This window comes from Trachinotus anak, unplaced genomic scaffold, assembly GCF_046630095.1.
Source record: "Trachinotus anak isolate AG129_WGS33_773 ecotype Australia unplaced genomic scaffold, CSIRO_AGI_Tana_v1 ptg000001l, whole genome shotgun sequence".
Taxonomy (NCBI): domain Eukaryota; kingdom Metazoa; phylum Chordata; class Actinopteri; order Carangiformes; family Carangidae; genus Trachinotus; species Trachinotus anak.
The window spans coordinates 8084535-8105740 of NW_027273852.1; the positions used below are offsets into that span (position 1 = coordinate 8084535).

Consider the following 21206-nt stretch of genomic DNA (forward strand, 5'->3'; position numbering starts at 1 on the left):
TCATTACCATCTAAGAACAATATCAGTTCTTCACATTTTGATGCAGAGAACTGCAGGGGGTCAGTAGTGGAGAAAAATATTGTAGAGTTTCAAGCATTATCTGTACTAATCTTAGAAAACTCATCCTTTCTTGCACATATTGCTTTGTTATAGGTAGTCACAGTTTCTTTACATACATTTTACACTTTAAATACAGTGAACTGTTAGCCTAGCTTTCCTCCATTTTTTCAGCTGCCTGACAGAGCGTCTTAACCCTTATTAATACTGTTATTGTTTAACCATGGGGAGATTCTGTCTGTTGACTTCCTTTTAACCTTAAGTGGAGTAGCAGTATTTGACGCTGATGACAATGTATTGTTAAAATTTGAAAGCATGTCATTTAAAGAGCTGTCACAACTGTGTGGCTCAATAGATCTCTTAATATTAGAGGATTTTGTGGCTGCTTCACCTTCTAGGAATCACTTTTGACCCAAAAATTCCCTTTTAATCTTTCTTACAATTAGGTTGGCATCACAAGAACACACTGAGATGGTCATAAATAGGTCATTAGAATACTCAAACATTATCAGTGTTTAACCCTGTTGAGAATTCCCGAAGAAATAGTGATAAATATCTTGGTGGCCGATATAATGAAATGATGGGCACTGGTAATGCTACTCTGCCCTGAAGAGGAAGATATTCAAATGATGTAGATTTACCTGGGTCAATGTTATTACATACATTACAACAGTATGATTATTTTGAGCTCCACGTTTCCTGTTTTGTCTGAGTGACTGATAAAAATTATAGCTTGGAGGGCAAGCCTCCATCAGTGTTGCTTCACCAGTAGTGTTGTTCTGCCAGGTCTCAACTAAAAACATACAATGTAAATTTTTCTCAGCTAAGCCAAGTGAAGTCAGTTTTTATCTATATAGTGCCAAATCACAATGGAAGTAATCTCGAGGCACTTTTCATGTAGAGCAGGTCTAGACTGTAGTCTTTATAATATTGATTACACAGACCCAATGATTCCCACCATGAGCAAGCATTTGGCAACAGTGGCAGGGAAAAACTTAGCTTTAAGAGGCACAAACTTTGAGCAATTATCAGATCATTAACCAAAAAGGATTTCTTAGCCAATATATCACATTAAAAAGAGCTAGTTTCAGCTGTAGGGATTCTGTGACAGGGAAGGAAACTGGTTGTGGCTGAACATTGACAAATTTAAGATTACTGAGACAGGTACCAGATGGTCTGTGATTGCAATGTGTTTGACTATGTCGCCGGCTGTTTAAAAACAAATATGTTTAAGGAAGCAGCATGGGGTCTGTCTTATCTCTAGTAGACACCTGATGGATGATGCCTGTGGTTGTTATTGTTTAATAGTTCATCAATTTGACTAAGCTTCAGCATAGCAGCTTTAACTAACTCCTTGATTAGTGCGTGTCCCTGATTGGGACAGAGACATCCTCTGATGTGGAGCCATAACCACACATTCTTGTTCAGGTATGACTTCCCAACAGTATGACAAGGGTTGGCACAGAGTAGTCTGGATTCAATGATGTTTCAATCAACCCCATCAAGTTTAAAGTGGTCTTTACAGTTCCAAAAGATACTGAAATTGTCAATAAATGCCAGAACAAAGAGTTAGCTAAAAGATCTGATTCATTTTGGAATGGGGCCTGAGATGAGTACATGCTGCGATTGACAGCCACTGAGTTTCTCCAGTAGCTGCTTTTTTTCAGGATCTCTGAGCCAATTTTCCTTTGCAGATTGTCAAAACACGCAGAGTGGATAATAATCCTCACATTACTTGGATGTGTAGAAAGAATAACTGACAGCTCCCTGACAGATTTTCAGTCTTTGCCACTCTTACATGCTTAGTTGTAGAGTCAGAATCAGAAGCGTCTGACTTATCAGGTGTGGTGTTAGCACTGTTTCCTCTGGCCCTCTGCCTAGAAGTGGTTTTGGGGATATTTGTTGAGTTTTGGTTAGCCTTGAAGTGGTGTGATTAGCTTTCCGGAGTTCAATGTAGTAAGTGTAATGACACATTTCAGTCAGAGTCAGTCGCCTCTGCAGTGCACGGCATCAGACGAAGTCCTGGCAGGACCTGATGCTTTCAGTCTAGTGCTGGTTCTGTGCCAGTAAGAAGCGTCATTAGGGAAGGTTGGTTTGGGAGCCTCTGCAGCTAATCTTATGGTGTTAGGACACATCCAGGGGAGCGTGTCAGCCAAGTCCCTGATGGAATGCTCTACATTTGATGTAATCCCGTGTCTAGAAAGTCTGTCAGGCAGCATTTGGTGGCTCAGCACCTTGTACAGCAGCTGCTACAGAGTCAATGCATTGGTCACTCTCATGCATTTGAGCAAGTGTTTCAATCTTCTTTTCAAGCTGCATTACCCTCTCAATCAGTTGGTCCCACTTGGCGCAGCTCACCAATTTTGCTTGGTTTGGAGACATAGGCTTTTTGTAGTCTTTTGTTCTTCAGAGAAGCTTTGTATGCTAGGCTAGGCTAGCAGCTAAGTCTGTGGTAGGGCTCTGCAGTTCAGTTCTGCAATTTCTCTATCGATGTGTTCGTTAGCACCAGTGTAACCAGTAATAGCTCTCTTTGCAAGAAAATGTAGGAAATTTGTAAATGGAAGAAAAAGCATACAGCAATATGAGAACTGTATATGCTGGCAAAAGTCCTTAATTTCCACAGCCTAATCACCAGTTAATTACCCTCAATAGCATGGACTAGGTCACAAAGTTAAAATCATTCCTTGGGGAGATTTCATAAAATTGAAGTGTACGGTCCTGCTCTTTAGCAGCAACCAAAAACAAGAGCGACAATGTTACAGCTGTTGCAACTTGAAAAGGTGACAGAGGAAAAGTCAGGAAATCGTCTTCTATTCTGGGAAAACGGACTGAATAAATGTTAAATACGTCACAGTTGCTCTTATGACTAACACTCATTTACCATCAACAGAACCATGGCTAAATGTTCCTGAGAACATTAAGAGGACACGTGGATCACAGGACTGACTACAGTCAGACCAAAAACTTACTTAACATTAATTAATTACTCTTGAAGTCATGCTGAATAAAACTCAGGTTGGGACTAAAGGTGAAATAGTCTGATTTCAAAATGATGTCACTGGTGTTTTGAAGTAATAGTGGCAGATACTGTGTAATCATCCTAATTCAGAGGTGCTGCACCTTCTTTAACACAGAAACTGTGTGACTTAATCTGTGGTTTTGTATCTAATTACAAGAAATAACACAAATATTATTTCTCAGCATCTCAAAAGAGCAATGCTTATTGGTGTTGTCTTGGTGCTCAAGATTCAGACATGAATTTCAGGTAGATGCTGTGATGAAAAAAAAAAAATGTATACAGGTTTTTTATGTTTGTGATGTGAACAATAACGGTATTAATTTGAACTGTAGGGCAAGAGATGAGAAAAACAAACACAAATCAAATCTGGAAAATCATCGGGCATAGAGATAAATGCTTTAAGATATTAAAAAGCTCTATATTTCAATTGTATTCAGTGTTAAACTGTTGACAGTTAGTGTCATCCCAGTCTCAAATGCATTTATGGGCTGCAAATAGATTAAATACCATGCCAAATAATGACTCTTACTAAAAAGTCTTTATAGAAAATGCCTGCAAGAGAGCCCAGTGCTCCATTTTCATTGGCAGGGATACAGTTGACGACAACTTCCCCTTTCTGAGGGACTGAAAGTAAATTTTGCTTTCATTCATCTGCCCGACTACTTAGATGCAGGACTGTGACAGACTGTGATGGGGAGAGGACGGCATCTTATCAGCCAGTTCCAGACCAGCAGAGCCCGTCATATCCGAGCTGGAAATACACAGGGCTTCCAGTAACAGGCCTCGCCCATGGAGCTCTAGCCACAGGATAACAGCATGGGTACGACAGAGTAAATATGCTTATTCAAATCTTTTGGCTAAAGGGAGTTTAAAAAATCTAAATGTAACTGGGACAAAGTTAATGCATCAGTGGGCAATTATTTACCCATATAGTAAAATTCTTTACAGTACAGAGAAAGATAGTGCTGCCGGCATACATTTTGGTGCATGTAACATATAACATTTTATGTATGGTATAATTCAAATATTTAAGGTAACCTATACGGTCCATTAGACTTATGGTGAGTTTAATAAAACAGAAGACAAGCAAAACGTTCACTGGTTCAAACTAAGCAAGAATATGCCTAGTTGAGTTTCTCTGAAGTGGTGTTAATGGCAAGATTTTAAGCATTTCAAAGTCCAAAATATGAAATGGGGGTTGTTTTTCAAGAGGGTCAGCCTATTGCTTTACTGTTTGGACAGTACAGACATAACATTAGCAAAGCATCAACTCAAGACATCGGCCTGTATCTCTCCAACACTATCAGACCTGGACCATAGCCAGAGCAGCAGGTATTCTCATTATGCATAATGGCCTATCTGGACCTTAGATCAGACACAGGAACACAACACTGCCATTTCAGATGGCATAAGTCAGACAAAGTAAGTTTTCTGTCTGCCAGAGCGTCGGTGGTGCATTAAGTTTTATATAGGCAATGAGCCGCTGTCAAACAGACCTATTTCGCTACTTGAATAGAGTCGGTTTTGTGGACATTTTGTCTTAAGCCTGATCTCTGGTAAATATTAGCGTTTACCTGTTTGCGATACGGAGTCCTTAGTGGGTTTCCAGTATTAGCAAAAATCATCCTCAGCTCGAAAAGGGAGGGTATTTTTTTAGTTAAGCTACAAATTTCTAGCGAATTACATCAAACTCCTCGGGTAAGTAGAAAATGAGTTGACATATATATCCTCCTTACTCCGTTTAAGTACACCAAAACAGGTTTCTGTACATATTAGCAGTACACATATCCTTATTGTCGTCGACTATCCAGCGACAGAAACCTCCGTAAATTGTCCCAACTTCGACCGCCCAGCCCCGCTGCTTTGACTGGCTTCATTGATTTGCAGTCGGCGCTGCGCAGGACAGACGCTGCTACGGAGGAAGAAACCATTCGGTCTTTTGGACTGGGGGTGGCGTTTTAATAATGTTCCAAAAATCATTACTATTCGTCGGTCTTTGGTTGAGTGGACATTTAAAATAAGACTTTCGTGCAAACTGAAAACATACTCTGGTGTTTGCGTCTATCTATATTGTTTTTGTTCGATAAAGCGAGAATATTAAAACGCCGTTCTCACCTCTGTTGTTGTTTATGTATTAAAGGATACATACCAAACATTCCACCGTGCGGCTGCTGGTCCTGGATGTGAGATTCTGACAAGTTTCGGTCTATTTTTGCGTTTAACTCCCACAGTATATGATCAGATGAAGGGCAAGTAGCAACAAGTTCTGTGTTTCGGTATAATGATAATTAGTAATGGCAGGGGAGGATTCGATTTAGTATTGAGGAGGCAATCTACCAATGATCAATATGATCTACAATGCAGATGGGCGTGATAAATGGTGTGGTTTTTAAGACGCCTGAACAAAAAGACAATTTGTCATGGTTATTTTATTTTAAAAGATGCTGGAGTATAAAAGTACCCTTTTCCAGTTCGTTTAAAACGAGATTTGAAATAAAATGATCAATTTACGTACTTAACAAAGGCACACCCACATACAAGCGTATTTGCATCAACTTTCTAAAACCGATAAAAACAGACTGCAGCTTAGGTCACACAAAACAGCCATAAAACACTGCTTCAATAGGCCTATTCTTGATACAGAATGTGTCATATGTAATTGTTACTTGGACAAATGTTGGAGTAGCTACAAGTCCACCCAAATTACAAAACAACACATTTTCCCAATTAAATTAATAGAATGTAGTTTTGGAGACGTTTCTTTATAGCTATACCTTCTGTAACTTCAGCCACCATCCCAATTCAATGGACATGAATCCAGTTTCACTTGTGAGCTCACTGAAAAAAGACATCAGATAACCGGACACAGTAACCCAGTAAGGGGGTGATCAGTTTTAATAAATAACAGCAAATATAATAAACTACTTCTAAAACGGTGTATTCCGGCTTTTACTAATTCTATAACATTCAAAAGATTATGCATTATGATTATGTTTGCTGTTGTGCCCCCCCACCAAAGAAAATAAAAAATTATGTCCAGTTTGGTGACACTGCAATGGTGGATACTGCAAAACCTATATCTCCAAAAAATAGCTCTCTGAATGGCTATAAGCCTTTCAAGGATTGGGCTTCACAGTGGACTACAATTTTGTTGAGAGAGGTGGCTTCTATTATGGATTGTGAGTAGGAGCCTCTTACTGTGAGTGATGGGTGGTTGCTGTGGTGGTGTTTGTTTGTGTGTGGGCTATTTATTAGAGCAGGTAAGAGGGACAGGCAGGGTTATAAATCAACGATAATCTACCCACCACTGTCACCTGCTGATTGGAAAACCAACAGTAGTGGCAGAAAATGTGAATTAATGGTGACCTTCAGCAAGGTACAAGCACCATGCCAGGCTATAACTACTGTCTTGTTCTGCCTGTATAGTCTGCCGAAGCAGTTGAACCTTCTGATTTCGGTTTGGGCAGCAGCTGTTTTGTGTCACTACATGTCAGCTAGAACAAATAAGACAAATAGGATCCAAATGAAATATTATCTCCGTGGTTTTCATTTTCACTAACGCATCAAACGACACATGTGCAATAACTAGAGAGAACACAGGTGAGGGATATTCTACTTTAGCTGTGCAATTAAAAAAGAGGGTCCCTAAGCCTTAGTGATCTGTGAAAATATCCTTGCGAGTCCATTATTACATCAGCGCCCTTTTACTGGAGCCATCAACACAATGTGTATACATTGGTGTGATGTGTGATATATCAACCTAAATGAAACCAAAGGTCACCAGGAGAGCATGTAGAGAAGTTCACCAGGCCAACAGGAGTCAATGGGTCAGCATTAGGGGAAAGGGAGAGAGGTCTGATTCAGCACTCTGCTCAGGGTACTAAAGGGGGGGCAGGGCAGAGCCACCACCTTTTATGAAACAGTGAAAGGAAAGGTTATCTCTCATCCTCGTGTTTGTGTAGCACTATAATAACACCTAAATAAACCGAAACATGTAATGAATGCTATAATCATAGGTAGAATCACCTCATGTTTTTATCCATACTATAATTAGACGGTTTCCACTGGTTTGCATTACACAAACCACACCTACAACGAGTAACTCATCAAATGTCAAGCCTACAGTGTATACAATGTGCCATTAGATCACTGCAGGCAGGCTCTTTTGCTACGAAAGGGCAGCCTTTGCCTATACAGGAACAAATGGATATCCAGGGAGCATGCTGTTCCTGTAGACCTTTTTACATTATACAGACACAGGTTTAGATCGCACATGCGTAATAACTCAAACAGGCACATACATGCATAGATGCGAAGATTATAAGACACAAACCCACAGACACACAGATACACAGGCTCAAACTCACTCACACACTGGGTATTTCCAAGGGAAATAAGAGAGTGGGGTTATTTTAGGACGTTGTGCTACTTGTTTTCACTCTTCCCTGAACTAATGAAAACTCTCTACCAGCAAATAATTCTGAGGTATTTGAAGAAAGTGCTGCTCTCTGTTTGGTCCTCACAGATTATAACAGCAATCACAGTCTCACAGCTCAATCTGTGAAAGGCAGAGCGAGATGTTTCTCCTCACTTCCTCTCTGTGTTAGATTCCTGAGAAGTGGCTCAGTCACAATCAGTGTTGCCGAGAGTTTTAGCAGCTCCAGGAAGCTTTTTACTAACAGCCCTTTGCCTTCCTGCCTGGATGGAAGGGTTGGGGCATGTATAACCCCTCTTTGGCAACAGCAGATTCATTTCCCCTGACTCTTGGCTGTAAATTAGCCACAAAAGGGAGCTGTGAGTGCCTATGTGTGTGTGTCACACAGAAAAAAAGAGGCCACATTCACAACTCTGCTCTTTAATTGAGGTGCTGGTATGGGAGTGGTGTTCATGACAGCCCTGCTCAGTTATCCAAAAATGAATGAGTCACTTAACTTCTTCCATGTGATAATCAGCAATTTAGAATGAATGTTTTTAAACGCCTAAGAATTATATTATATATTATGGTTAGATGTTTGAAATGACTGATGCGTTTTCATAGTGTGATAGTGGTACATAACCTGTGTTTGATTTACGGTAACAGAGAACACTGTAACACCGTATTTATCATTTTTTAGATGAGTAAATCCGTAAAGCAAAAAGGACTTTACAGCATCAGAACACTTAGAATCTATCCATTTATAATGCATCATTTGTTGTAGCTCTAGCACAATGTTGGACATACTCGTTTGTTTTGAAGGAGCTTTCATTAGCTTAATGTACAACACATATAGCAAGGCAGTTTATGAATCCAGACGCAGCAAATTGAAAGTCCTGCAACCATCTGAAATGGTCATGATTGCATCTCATAAATAAGTTATTGCCTTATGAAAAGACACGCTAAAGCTTTGATATTAAATAAAAATTCTGTTTCATTGATCCCCAACATCACTTTTTCTTACAGCCACTTTATGAAATGATATAAAAACATCTTAACGATAATATCACACATTTTCTTTTTAAGTGTTTAGCTTTAAAATTGTCTTCGCGCACGGGGCTTTGTGCGATAAGGTGGCTTTTATTCACATTTCTCTCGGACATTTTTACACACATATTTGAAGCGTACTTTCTGATGTATTAGAGGAAATACTTGACAGCAGCAGGAAAGGTTTCATTGTAGAGCTTGCCCCTCGTTCTGCTCATGTCAAATGAATGAGAATGAGAGTCATATGTGTACAAAGGCAGTTCTTTCAGGCCTGAACACGGACATAAAGAGCAGCGCCACTGAGCTGTTTCATTGTGTACATTCTGCTGCCAGGCAACTCTCCAAACTTTATTGTAAACATTGTATGGTGCTGTTCAGCCTCAGCATAATGCCATTGTCCACATTCTCACCGCAGCATTAAATGTTTTTGCCTTGATACTGATTTAAAACTTACCTTGGTGGAAACAGCCTGTTATAAACTATCACCTAAATATTACCAAGTGATCAATAGCATGTTTTACTTCAAAACAGTTTTGACAGAGAACACTAGAATGATGAAGAAAAAAAGTAAGGTTTCTGGTGCAATTTCACCTACTTCCAAGGTGCATGGAGAAAAAAAAGTCCAAAAAGCTCAAAACTCCAGCAACACTCGCAGTAAACAGAAGAACTTTATAAGACTGATGCGTCTCGGCTTGTGGCCTTAATCAGGGTCATCCCAGAGTTCTAACACTGGGATGACCCTAGACTAGAATGATATCAGCGCATCCTCCAGAAGCAGAATTTACAATTGTTATGCCTAAATTTGTGCAGTCAAATTAATCACTAAGATAAATGCATGTTTATTTTTGATGAGGCCAACCAAGAAAGCCCATGATAGCATTTATAGGGATCACAGGAGGAGATTTGGACACAGTAAACATGTCACTGTGGCACTTTGTGACTTTGACACAATTAAAACAACAGAAATCACCCCCAAAACAAACTGATTTTATAGCCAGCATTGTCACGTTTTATACAATAATTCCTTGTTTTGTCATCTGGTAAACAGTTGAGGATAAATCCTAACGCCCCTTGTAGTCATAAGAGCTGCTGTGAATGAATGGCCCCATTCTAAAAAGTCCATTCACTGATAACCGTTCAGGAAGTGCGTTCAAGGGTGCACTAATGCACCAATAAGTATGATTTCCACTGGTCTCACTGTAGGATAACTGATTGCATGGTCTGTGTTTCCTGTTGCTGGTAGAAATTGTCTTTCTGGATCCTTCAGTCTCCTGCTGATAAAATTTTCATGAGCTTGAGTAATGGAGAGTGCTAGAGGGCTCTTTATGTGAGGTTAGCTAGGGACTTTCCTTTAGCCTCATATGCCCTTTTACTTTTGTTCAGCCTTTTGTGCTATTTTACACTACAAAGTCATATAGCTAACCTGTGCTCTGCCCCACAGGAGTGTTATATCTTATAGTTGCTTGCTTTGATATTCTCAGCTCCAAAAGTAATTTCGAAATGGGCATGTTCTTGAGACCAAATAGACTGTCTACTGTATATCACAACCACAAAAGAAGAATCCAGATTTTCCATAGTGTGTTTGTTCAGCTTATAGGGATGGGATCTATTGTGAACATCCAACATTCCTCACCAAGTCCACCCAGTCTCTTAAAAACACTCACACTGTATGTTGGTTAGCAAGTATCGGAAATAGTAATATTGAGGGAGTATGTATTGACTCTCAACTCTTCCCACAAAGACTGAGCTAAAAGTAGTCAGTGGGCTCTGTTTTTTAAATATTCCCACCACAATCATATCTGTTGAATGTCACCCTCTGTGGGAAACACACATTGCTGTGACCCTCCCTTTCCACAAGACTATTGACTTTCTGTGGATGTCCGAACATGCCTTATCTTACACTAACAAATTAGAAATCAATGCACGTGTTTGAGGACAACCAGTAATTTATTGTTGGCTCACTTTGGGGGTATTGGACTGTTGGTATGTGAGGATTTGCATAAAGTTAAATAAGATAAAATAATATTACATGTGATCAAAAGATTCATCAACCCCTAACAGGAAAGTTAAAAAGATATTCAGAGATGTTAGAGGTACTTTAGTTGATGCTCATTACTTTACTAATGCAAACTACATGTTGAGGTTTTTGGTTTTGCTCTTATGTAACAGGAACAGGGAGAGAACTTCCTTTTGCTATCAATCAGGAAATTCTATAAGCATGCAGGAAAGTCCTCTTGCAGTATCTCTGTAGAACATCTTATTTAGGTCACTGTTGGGGTACAAATAAATAACATGTTTATTTGATACAATAAACACACACACACACACACACACACACACATACATACTATATATATATATATATATATATATATATATATATATATATTTGAAACTCCATAGATCTGTGATGTGTTTTTGGCACATAAAAATACATTAGTCTACAAGAGTCTACAAGAGTCCAGTAAAACTGATGATCATAAAATTTTACATGAAGATGTAGAATATAATGAGTAATTGTGTAACCCTCTCGGAACTACAGAATCTTCTCACAGTTTTTCATCGTACTCATCCCCGCCCCATCCTCTTCAAATAGCAGGAAGCCCCTGAGGCCAGAGCCTGAACCAAAACAGTATTGTGTGCAGCTTTAGCTTCTGATGGAAATTTCAGAGGCTCCCTGGTCTGCTCCGAATTTGCAAATGCATGCATGGTACATGTCCTGTTTTCATACGTTTCTGGCAAATACACAAATTGGACCCTGTCATAATGAGATTAATACTTTTGACACTATAGATGTTTTAAAAAGCACAAAACCTTACTTGATGCAAATATTTTTATGAAAAAACGTGTAAGAGGACAAAGAAAAAATGGCACTCTTATTTATTTGTACTTTCATTTATAGTATGTGGGTCTCTAGACACTTAGGTTTCTTTTCATTCTAGTCAACCTTTGTCTGAGCTCCTGAAATCTGATCAGTGTGTTTCCCCCTGCATTCCTCCTCCCCCAGCATGCCAGAGTCCTCAGCTCTGCCCTCTGTCTGATCTCCTGTTTCTGCAGACCTACAGCAGATTGTTTATTTTTCTAGACATGGAGGAAACATTGCTGGACCCTTCATTGGCTCAAGATTTACTGCTGAGCTCCAGCCCGGCTCCAGTGTGATGTGTATGAAGAACAGGGCCCCCTTATAACAGCAAGCTAAGTATCCTGGGGAATACACCATTAGATGATCACATCACTTGATACACTATGGTATTGTGCATACAAATAGTCTACTCATCCTGCTAATTGTGGAGATTGAGGGCACAGATCACTCAATGGATCACATACACTAATGTCCTATAATGGACAAAGTGCAAAACCCCCACACCTGACCCTTTCAGATGTCTTTCCCAGGGTAATACTGGATAGGACACCACATCTCCCCAGAGATCATTTCTGCTGAAATGTATGAGGCCTCTGCACTGATGTCTCCTTTTAAGTGGTGAGATCAGGCTATTGGATAAAAATTGCTTTGAAAGACAAATTTCTCAACAGAAAGGTATCTCTCTGGTGTACACAGAGCAAATATATCAGAGATTGATTATGGTAGTTACCACAGTGATGAATGCACAGCACCCGGTGTATTCCACTTTTTCTTTTCAACTCTTCAACTTCCTCTATGCAGGTTGCTTATTTAGTGTGGTCGCACAGTGCAGGAAATACACATATAGTTGACGGAAATGCTTCATTGTGAGATGTGAGCAAAATGATGACACTCTTGCCTTTCAGGCTATGCGAGTGTTGAAGCTAATAGTAATGCATGGTGGAGCTTTGTGGAGGCAATTATGATTTATGAGTCACACAAGGGAGAGTTAAGTAAGTACACTCAGTACTTATTTTGAAGGAGAGAGAAAGAGAGAGAACGAGAAGGGAGAGGAAAAAAAGGGAGAGAAATCAAAGATCGCCACATGAAAGGGAGCAGGAGTGTTCATAAATCTGTCTCATCATGTTTGCACTTTTCTCATATTTAGTGTGATTTACTCTCTCCCAGGCATGGCAGGTAAAGTTGAAGAAGAGTGCATGGCAGAAATATTCCTGGTTCTTCATTTTATTCAATCTGATTTTACAAAGTTATTTGTAACACATAGATATCCTGAGCAGCCGGTTGGGTAATTGAATTTCCTCCTGAGGAAAGATGGACAAAAGGGGGATTGTGAACTTAACAGACAGCGAAAATGAGGTAAATGATAGTGTGGCCACTGGAAGTTGAGCCATGTTTGGAGACATCGGAATAAGTTTGAATAAGTTTAGTGAACTGTATATAAACATATGACTTGAACAGAATTGATTAATCTGGATAAACACTTTTTTTTTTTCATTGGACCAACTTGCGATTTTGTTGTTATTCATATAAATTTGTTTGTAGAAATGTTTCCATGACCGCTCATTTTAAATCATACCAGAGCCACATAAATATACTGACCACTTTTGCTTGAAACAGTGAGGGAGAAATTAGAGTTGGCTGTGATTAATGTCAGTTACAAATACACATTTTGTCTAGTAAACAGGAAATACAGCACAAAGCAAAAATATTATACTGGTGGGTCTTTGTGCACAGTAATGTCATAATCACATGGAATTCAACCAGCAATTTTGACCAAGTAATCATTAAGTCACCACCTTTGTCAATCTACCCTAATAATACCCACCACCCCGAATATGCTATGGCATTTTTCCAAAAGTTTATTTACCACACCTTTAATGCCAACTGGCAGTGTACGCACAATTGGAAAATATTACATACGTAATATTACATGTTATCTGTAGATATCAGCTTTTTTCTTGTACACTGTTACCACAATGACGTTTGAAATGATCAAATCAGATGGACAAAAGAAATGTCTTTTTTTCCCTTGGTTATATAACCTAAGTGGGTGGCACATCATACTCTGGCTCTATGCCCTGTGAAGCTTCAATAACTTAAAGGTTAAGGTTAAGAAGGTACTTCACCTCAGTAAGTCGCTCTCAGCTGCCATCTAGTGGTTGTTATTTTGTTGCTGCTATAGCATTTGTTTGGGGGAGCTTTCTCACTGTGGCACACAGTGCAGTCTGGGACATGGGTGCATTTAGTCATGGTCAGAGGTGATAATCTAAATCATGTGCAGTCATATCTCTAGATGAAGCAATGGAAACACTGGAGAAACCTAAATGCATAAGTTGTATAGAAACATTAAGGGTATGGACCATGAAGTCACCAGGGCAGAGTATTGCATCACTACTCACTAACCACATCTGCATACTGCAGAAGAAGAAGAATGAAAAGGAAACGTGGGGACATTTCTAATATGTCCAAGACATTAAGAAAAACAAGTTGCAGTGTTTTCTTGAATCTAATTAGAGTAGGAGAAAGATATGCATCCTTATTTTAGGATGTTGACTTTTAAAAGAAGTGAAAAAAAATGTGTCTTGCCAATTTGCAAAACTAAGGTTAACAGTGTATCATTGCCAAATGAAAAAAAAAAGATGCAGAAGGAGTGAAAACATGTTATGTGGCCAAGGTTTTCCTAACAACTTAATATTCTGTCATTATCATTTAACATTTCTTCCAGATGAGGGAATTCATAAGTCTGGCACTGAACAGGTTTTCAGATGTGCACAATGAGGCCTTAACATCATAACTTACCTTACTGATTCTTTGCCACAACATAAGAGCCTGTTCCCATGTGGTATAAGTTGTGGCCACATGTTACTTTATTTTTAAAAACTCACAAGGGGGCACTAAAATTTAGCAAAATACACCCCTGGATTATCTGTTTGCTGATGAACTGTCGGCTTAAGGTCACTGGATGTAGATGGGAGTTGTTTTGTGAGGGATATATGGAATAGCCTTTATATTTTTAGATATAAACCATGCAACATAACAGAACACAGCAAAACAGTCATAGAGATTTTTCACTGTCTACATATTTACAGAACAGAAATCATTTCTACAAAAAGTTCAGTTGGATGATCTAAAAATTTGATTTTAACTATTCCACTGTTAAGGAGCAAAGACAGTAAATGCCTGGTCTTCTTTCATTTTAGGAAAAACTCTGGGAGCATCTAAACACCGGTAAACCTACCTGGATACCCAATATGACCTATGATATTCTATATATTTCTTATTGTCAACAATTTCCACAAAAAGAAAAAAAAACAACAACAAAAAAAAACCAAAAAAACATTGCATTAGTCCATCTCTCAATACTTACAATACAATACAAATTTTCCATCTGTGGCTCTTAGACATTTAAGGAATAGATGGACACATGAACATGGACTTTCATTTCCTGTAACAACTAGGGCACTGTAGTTTTTTGCATGTAGTACTCAAACAGGATTAAATGGTGTTTTTTGGTCAGGACTATTTTCAGTGGTGGCTTTGATGTGCTGATATCCCAACATACAGAGCAGGATGTGTTTGATGGGATCAAGTCAAAATAAACTATAGTGCACATGTTAACGTGTAATAATGAAGGAACATGTCACCCAGTGTAATGGTGTGGCTTATTAAGGTGTGTTTTTAATAGCTTTTGTACAAAATTGGATGTGTATGACTCAGAGGAATAATCTATATCTACACAGGAAATAATTGTTCGTGGGATCAATGCACTGTTGCTTTTTTCTTTTTCATGCAATTTGGTGACAATATGAAAAATACAGAATTAAGATGGCTTATAACTGATGAATAACTAAACACTTCGTTAACCATTAATAATATTTAGTGAGGTACAGCTTACAAATCCTTTATAATGAACTGTATGTTGTTGTTGCTGGGCTGGGCTACCATCAAATATAGTGCACACAGGTGGCAGCTTATATTTTACCCAGTGACCCAAAAAGTAATCAGGACTGCTGTGATGAAATATCACCTGCCTCAAGTTTTCAGCGTGTAGTTAGTTATAATTTAATAAAACACAACTTTAGTACAAACTGAAACAGTTAAGTTTTTTTTGTTTTTTTCAACATAGGGCCCCTCTACAAAACAGGGCCAGTTGATATCGTTTTTTGGTCATTTAATTAATTGCATATTTGTTCAGGAATTTGAACAAGTAAAGCACAATGTCAACCAACATGTACTCTGCAGTATTTGCTTTTTGTTGCCTTATCATGTAGAAGAGCCCTATGCTCACAACAGGGGACAAACTGCATTTTTTTTTTTTTTTTTTTTTTTTTGCCTGTGGGTCCCCAACAGGTTTATCCAACCATGCTTGTTGCAGCATTATTCACAATAAAGCAAAGCTCGGTTTTTTGTTTTTGTTTTTTTTTTTTTCGACAGAGCTGCAAGTTTGGTAATAAAAGAAAACAAACGTTGGCAAGTAAAATGAGCACAGCACACCTCTGGTTTGGAGACAGTTTAAACATGCACAGCGGTCGGTTTGCAGACGCGTAGGCTGGAAGAACCCTCAACCAGCTAACCACCCAGCGCTCCTCTCCGAGCTGCGCGCTGATTGGCCGGGCTCGAGTAAAGGCGGAAGTCTACAGACAGGGGGATTCCCCGAGGGAAGTTCCCAACTCAACTAGGCTATGTAAAACATACATTGCAATATCCTCTCCAGCGCTTCGTAGCTTCGCATTTGAAGATTAGGCGACGACGCTGCGGTGGTGTCAAAACAACAAATTCGACTTTAGCTGTTACTCGAATGAAGGTAAGCGGACACACTCGGTCACCGGCAGCGAGGTAAACTGGTCTGTGGAGTTGTTGCTCGGTCGCTTTATCCACCACCGGCTGAATGAGCTATGGCTAACCAGTCATTTACAGCGTAAAGAATACGGAACTGTGAGGATTAGGTTTTGAACGACACTTTAAAGTGCTCCACTGCTGTGTCCCGGTAGGCTCCAGCGTTGGTGTTAATGTCATCTTACAACTCAGCCCTGGGCTTTTATTTTGGCTTCATCCAGGAGCCGGTGCTTGTGTGGTACCACTGACAGGTAGTGTGTCGCTATGTCATTTATTATGAAGATCCAGAAATGTTTGATGAGCAGCTCTGGGTGAGACAGGCATCAGCTTTCCTCAACACGTCTATGTTAACTGTTAAAACAATAAGTATGTTGCTTCAGCTGCAACCAAACTGCTCAAAAAGTTGTCTGAACATCAGCACAGGCGCTGGGAAAGAAATTACACAACTGTAAGGGGGGGTCAGTTCAGTAGTCTCATGTTTGGTGTGCAAGATGCTGGAGATGAATTGACTAACTTCATTTATTTGTCACTACTTTTCAGTGGCTCAGTTGCTCATCAGCATCTTCAGCACATCATTTAATGCAGAGCTCGAACAAGGCATCAGTTGTTGAAATGTGAATACTGAAATTCTGCTTTTGCACATTAGTTGACATTACACTGGTGCTGCCAATATTTATTTATTTTTTGGTAATAAGCAAAGATTAGGAAGTGTGTTTACACAGTTTTGGCACAGTTTTGTCATTGCATCAGTAGCTTACATAAATCAAGCAAATCATTTGGCACCACTTCATCGACTTTTATTTATTTTGATGTGAAGACAAGTTGACAGTTCTGTGCAGGCACATTATAAAACAAGCAAAAAGATTCACTCAACATGCTTTTTTCACTAGTCCACAAAAAGTGCTCTCTTTAAAAGTGTGTACATTTTTAGAGCAAACATTGCTTTGTGATTTCACTCCAAGGGCTCATGTCTGCTGTGTCAGTGATGATTGTGGAGCACACGGCATGGAAAGGAACATCGGAGACCAGCTCAACAAAGCTTTTGAAGCTTATCGCCAGGTCTCCATTGAAAAGGACAATGCTAAAAAGGAGCTGCAGAAAATGGTAACGAAGGAGAAAAACTTTTGTGAGCTTTGTGTGAATTGAGCCAAACATTGCCATTATAGCACAGATAAAAAGCCACAGAGAAGAGTGCACTGCCAGTTTCTCAAAAACGGTTTTGTAACTCACTTGCTCAAAGTGTGTTTACTTGTTTTATGTTTGTCAACTGTCAAATAGCAAGAAGTCTGTTTTGATTATTACTTGCATATGTAGATAAAAATGGGACACGCACGTAATGGATAGGTGTGGACTAGATTCCAGGTATTGGTGCTAAAAAAACAACAACTTCATTTTCACAGACTGAATATTATGAGGGATACACTCAAACACTTCAAAAGCAGATAGAGGACCAGCAGCTGTTGATTTCAAAACTTCAAGCTAAGTTGTCAGCAACAAGGCAACCACCAGGTTAGTGAGACATGCCAGATGCCAGTCTCTCTGCTTATATGCCAACAAGATAATTTATTCTTGCATTGCATTGCATTCTGGGCATTGGACAAATTGTAATGGATTGTCATAAATTATACTCAATCTGTTTAATCCAGCATTTCCTCCTATACAAACTGTTCATTTTCACTGTTTTGTATTCTAAGGAGAGATGAAATGTGAGCCTTGCAATCATCTCCTTGATGGGGCCAGTGCTTATAGGATACAACAGTACCCGGTATGTTGACTGCACTACACTGTGCTCAATCTGTGTCCATGCTGTTTGAAAATGTCTATATGATGGTTCCCAAACAGGTTTTACTTCATTCTCCCACTTGAAATAACGTACGAGCATGTATGCAGCTTCCTCTCACACACAGACACACATTGATAGTACTTCTGCTTGATGTTGCTGCACTTGTGTCAACAAGGATGATGAAGGCACATATTATGTTAGTTAACTATTTGGATTAAATTACGATTAGTTCATATGCGACTCTTCCTGTCAGACAAATTCTGAACAGTGTCTGTGACTGTAAGTCCAAGCATCGTCCTTTAAGTAACTTTTTCTTTCATCTTAATCCCTCTGGCTGCACAGCACAGGTCAGCCTGCAAATATAACATTTTTTTTCCAGTGTTGCTAACCCTTGTTTACATAGCACTAAAGCAGTTTGCAGATAATTTCATGATAGTAAAGGAAATTCTTTTCCTGTACATACGTTTGCCCTGATGAGAAGGGACATGAGTTTTTATAGTATTTCTGTGCTTCCATTTATTTGTTTTCCAATTATTCAAACTATTGAGGGGACCTAAGATTGCACTGCTGCTGTAATAGGATCCACCCTCTGTTTGGCTACACACAAGGTGTGTCCACTTTTACTTCACCAGATGGTGCTAGAGGATAATATCACTGCACAGTTAAGCAGCCTGAGCTTTACTGTTCATTATTTGACTGACCAGGAAATATATTTCACTATAAACTGCTTGATGTATGAATAAAACTGCAGATGTATTTATAATATGCCCTTGGATAATTGCGGTTAATGATCACTATAAATGTAATGTGTCTTCTTTCAGGAGAATATGGGCACTGTTGGTGTTGCTCCTAATTTGCCAGTCAACAGCAGCATTGACTAGTATGTGTCTCTCTTTGCACAAAGACTTCTTTTTTTTTTTTTTTTTTACAGTTAAGATTGGATTTTTTCTCACTCTTTATTTGTTTGTCAGCCAGGACATGCTGGATGTTTTTGAAGCAATTCAAGGGAAATTCCGGCAGATTCGGTCTCTAACCCAAAGACAAAAAGATCACCTAAAAAGATTCCATGGAGGAAGTGATACATCAAATGGTAACCTCACTATTTATCAAATATTACGGGCCGTTTTTTAAAGGTCTGAATCTAACTCCATTAACTCCAACTCAGTTCCAGTTTAGTTACTTAAAAGAGCGAGTGTTGAATTGAAATAGGTTTGTATATGTTATAACAACATATGTGCTTATTATCTTTTGCTTTGTTCCTTAAAGTAATTAGACAGCAACACCTTAACTAGGACTGTACATGAATGCCTCATTGTCCTTTCGAACCATGGCTGGCCACCTCTATGAAACCTGCATGGTTAAACACATTTAATAATTCCACTGACAAATGCACGAAGCTGGCTCTGGATATGGGATGTATAAATAATAATATACATTAAAATTCATATAATTATTAAGATAAAGTGTGATTAAAAAATATATTTCAGTTATATACATATTGAAAGGACCAGTGTGAGAATACTCTTGAAAGATATTTTATGTCTGTGCAACTTCTCAAATCCTTGCCAAGCTCAAATGTCCTTAAAGCCAGCACTGAAATACATCAACATGTTGACTGAGACGGAAAAACTGTGTAAAATCTCATGTTTTTCTGCCATCTGACAGATCAGCGGTTCTCCATGCCCATCCAGTGCACAGACCGAACAGCAGAGGCAGAGAGACCCTTTTCCTCAGTGCTAAGGTCAGCAGTGGATATCCCACTCCCACCCACGTCTTTGGCGTCCCGCGGCGCCAGCCCCGAGGACAGGGACTTAGTAGACTCTCTCACCAAACTCAGTGTCAAATTCCCGCCCTCTGCGGACAGTGAATATGACTTCCTGAACAGTGCTCCAGAGAGACACATTGGTCTCACCATGCCCATGAAGCCGCCTCTCAGTAGTGTCCCCTCCGCAATGACAGAGGAGGAGCCCGTGGAACTGCCCATGCCTTTTGTCTACCCTACATCCCCCTCCCACTCAACATCATCTTCGCTCTCCCAGGAGAATGTGCGGGGACCCCAGCAGGTGAGAATCACAGGAGAAGGTCTGAGAAAACTAGTAGCAAATTATCAGTTTATGATTGGTCTTCGCTAATGGAGGAGTGAAACAGTGTGAAGTCCAAAAAAAAATCCCCTTGGCTTAACTTGAAATGTATTACTGTGTAATGTGTGCTGATTCTTTTTTTACTTAAGCATGGATGCTCTGGTTATATTTGGCATCTTTGCTGGAAAGTGTGAGCCAGATGGAAGCACATTACAGTGTCTGAATCTGATGAAGCAAGTATGATGGTTAAGTGGGATTTTATTTGCTGATGTGTATAAATGCCTAATAAAAAAAATTGTGAATGGCATGCAGCAAGATCTGCAAAAAAGTTTGGTCCAGTTTTTCATAGTATGATTCTTCCCCTGGATTACATCGACACGGGCATTTATAATAGATATGAGTGTTTTGATAGCATGGAGGAACATATAAATAGTGAGATAATTAAACACTTGAGAATAAACCTTTCCCTTTAGTGCTGGTGAGTATTTGTGCAGGCTGTTGGGTTGACAGAGGACATCTTCTTCTATTGATTAAAACAACAGATATTTAAACTTGAAGGCCAAGTGGCCCAGCATGCTTTAATAGAGTGAGTGTAAGGATTGTTTAGAGCATGAATAATATATTGTTTTTTGTGGTTCGTCCTGCTCTGCAGCCTCTCTGGAGCCCTGAGCTGTGTGATGCAGTTGACGTGGGGACAGAGCTGGCGACGCCTCAGAGCAGCAGTCCTGATAAATGTGCTTTCTGCAATGCTGTGGTTCCTCAGGACCAAATGAACATCCACCTCTACTCGCATTTCTCTCGTAAGAATGAAGCCGACAATTGACAGTGGAAGCAGAGACTGATGGCCCAAGGCCTCAACTACTCCAAGACGTTACTGTATTCATGGTCTGCCATGATCCTGCCCGCCATGGAGTACATGCGCTGTACTGGATTTGAAATGACACTGCAATAAGACTTGAATCCATTTATTTAATATTGAAGAATTGAATGGTACACTTCTCCGCCCATTTTATTTTTCTAATATCGTGCTGAGATTTTACTATAGTGACAATGATGCATAATATGGTATATATGAGCAAATAAAGCCGGCATTTACCCTTGTAACA

At 39.4% G+C, this 21206-nt stretch overlaps 2 protein-coding genes across 7 annotated transcripts in view; one reads left to right on the plus strand and one right to left on the minus strand.

Annotated features, from left to right (window-relative positions):
• The window catches only part of LOC139616495 (RNA-binding motif, single-stranded-interacting protein 1), a 22033-nt gene extending 17063 nt beyond the window's left edge, over positions 1–4970 (minus strand). Inside the window, exon 1 of one of the 2 annotated variants that reach the window (XM_071473607.1) lies at positions 4651–4970. In XM_071473607.1, the coding sequence (XP_071329708.1) occupies positions 4651–4701 (51 nt within the window). In that variant the 5' untranslated portion in view covers positions 4702–4970. The remainder of the gene's footprint in view (positions 1–4650) is intronic. The other variant, XM_071473600.1, reaches the window with a different exon arrangement.
• On the plus strand, positions 1420–21204 carry tank (TRAF family member-associated NFKB activator). 5 transcript variants are annotated; one of them, XM_071473630.1, is made up of 9 exons: positions 15820–16204; positions 16392–16487; positions 17199–17340; positions 17637–17745; positions 17931–18001; positions 18841–18899; positions 18991–19109; positions 19685–20082; positions 20753–21204. In XM_071473630.1, the coding sequence occupies exons 3-9, from the start codon at positions 17242–17244 to the stop codon at positions 20921–20923; spliced, it is 1026 nt and encodes a 341-aa protein (XP_071329731.1). In that variant the 5' UTR covers positions 15820–16204; positions 16392–16487; positions 17199–17241; the 3' UTR covers positions 20924–21204. The 5 variants fall into 5 exon arrangements, with proteins under 5 accessions (XP_071329740.1, XP_071329757.1, XP_071329731.1 ...); XM_071473639.1 differs by lacking the exons at positions 15820–16204; positions 16392–16487 and adding an exon at positions 1420–3896; XM_071473656.1 differs by lacking the exon at positions 16392–16487 and having other exon boundaries at positions 15817–16204; positions 17934–18001.
• The last annotated feature ends 2 nt before the right edge of the window (positions 21205–21206 follow it).

Coding starts and splice junctions, on each gene's coding strand:
- tank (XM_071473639.1), top strand. CDS start 17,242: ATGGAAAGGAACATCGGAGACCAGCTCAACAAAGCTTTTGAAGCTTAT. Junction 18,002..18,840: donor ATAGGATACAACAGTACCCG/GTATGTTGACTG, acceptor GTCTTCTTTCAG/GAGAATATGGGCACTGTTGG. Junction 18,900..18,990: donor GTCAACAGCAGCATTGACTA/GTATGTGTCTCT, acceptor TTTGTTTGTCAG/CCAGGACATGCTGGATGTTT.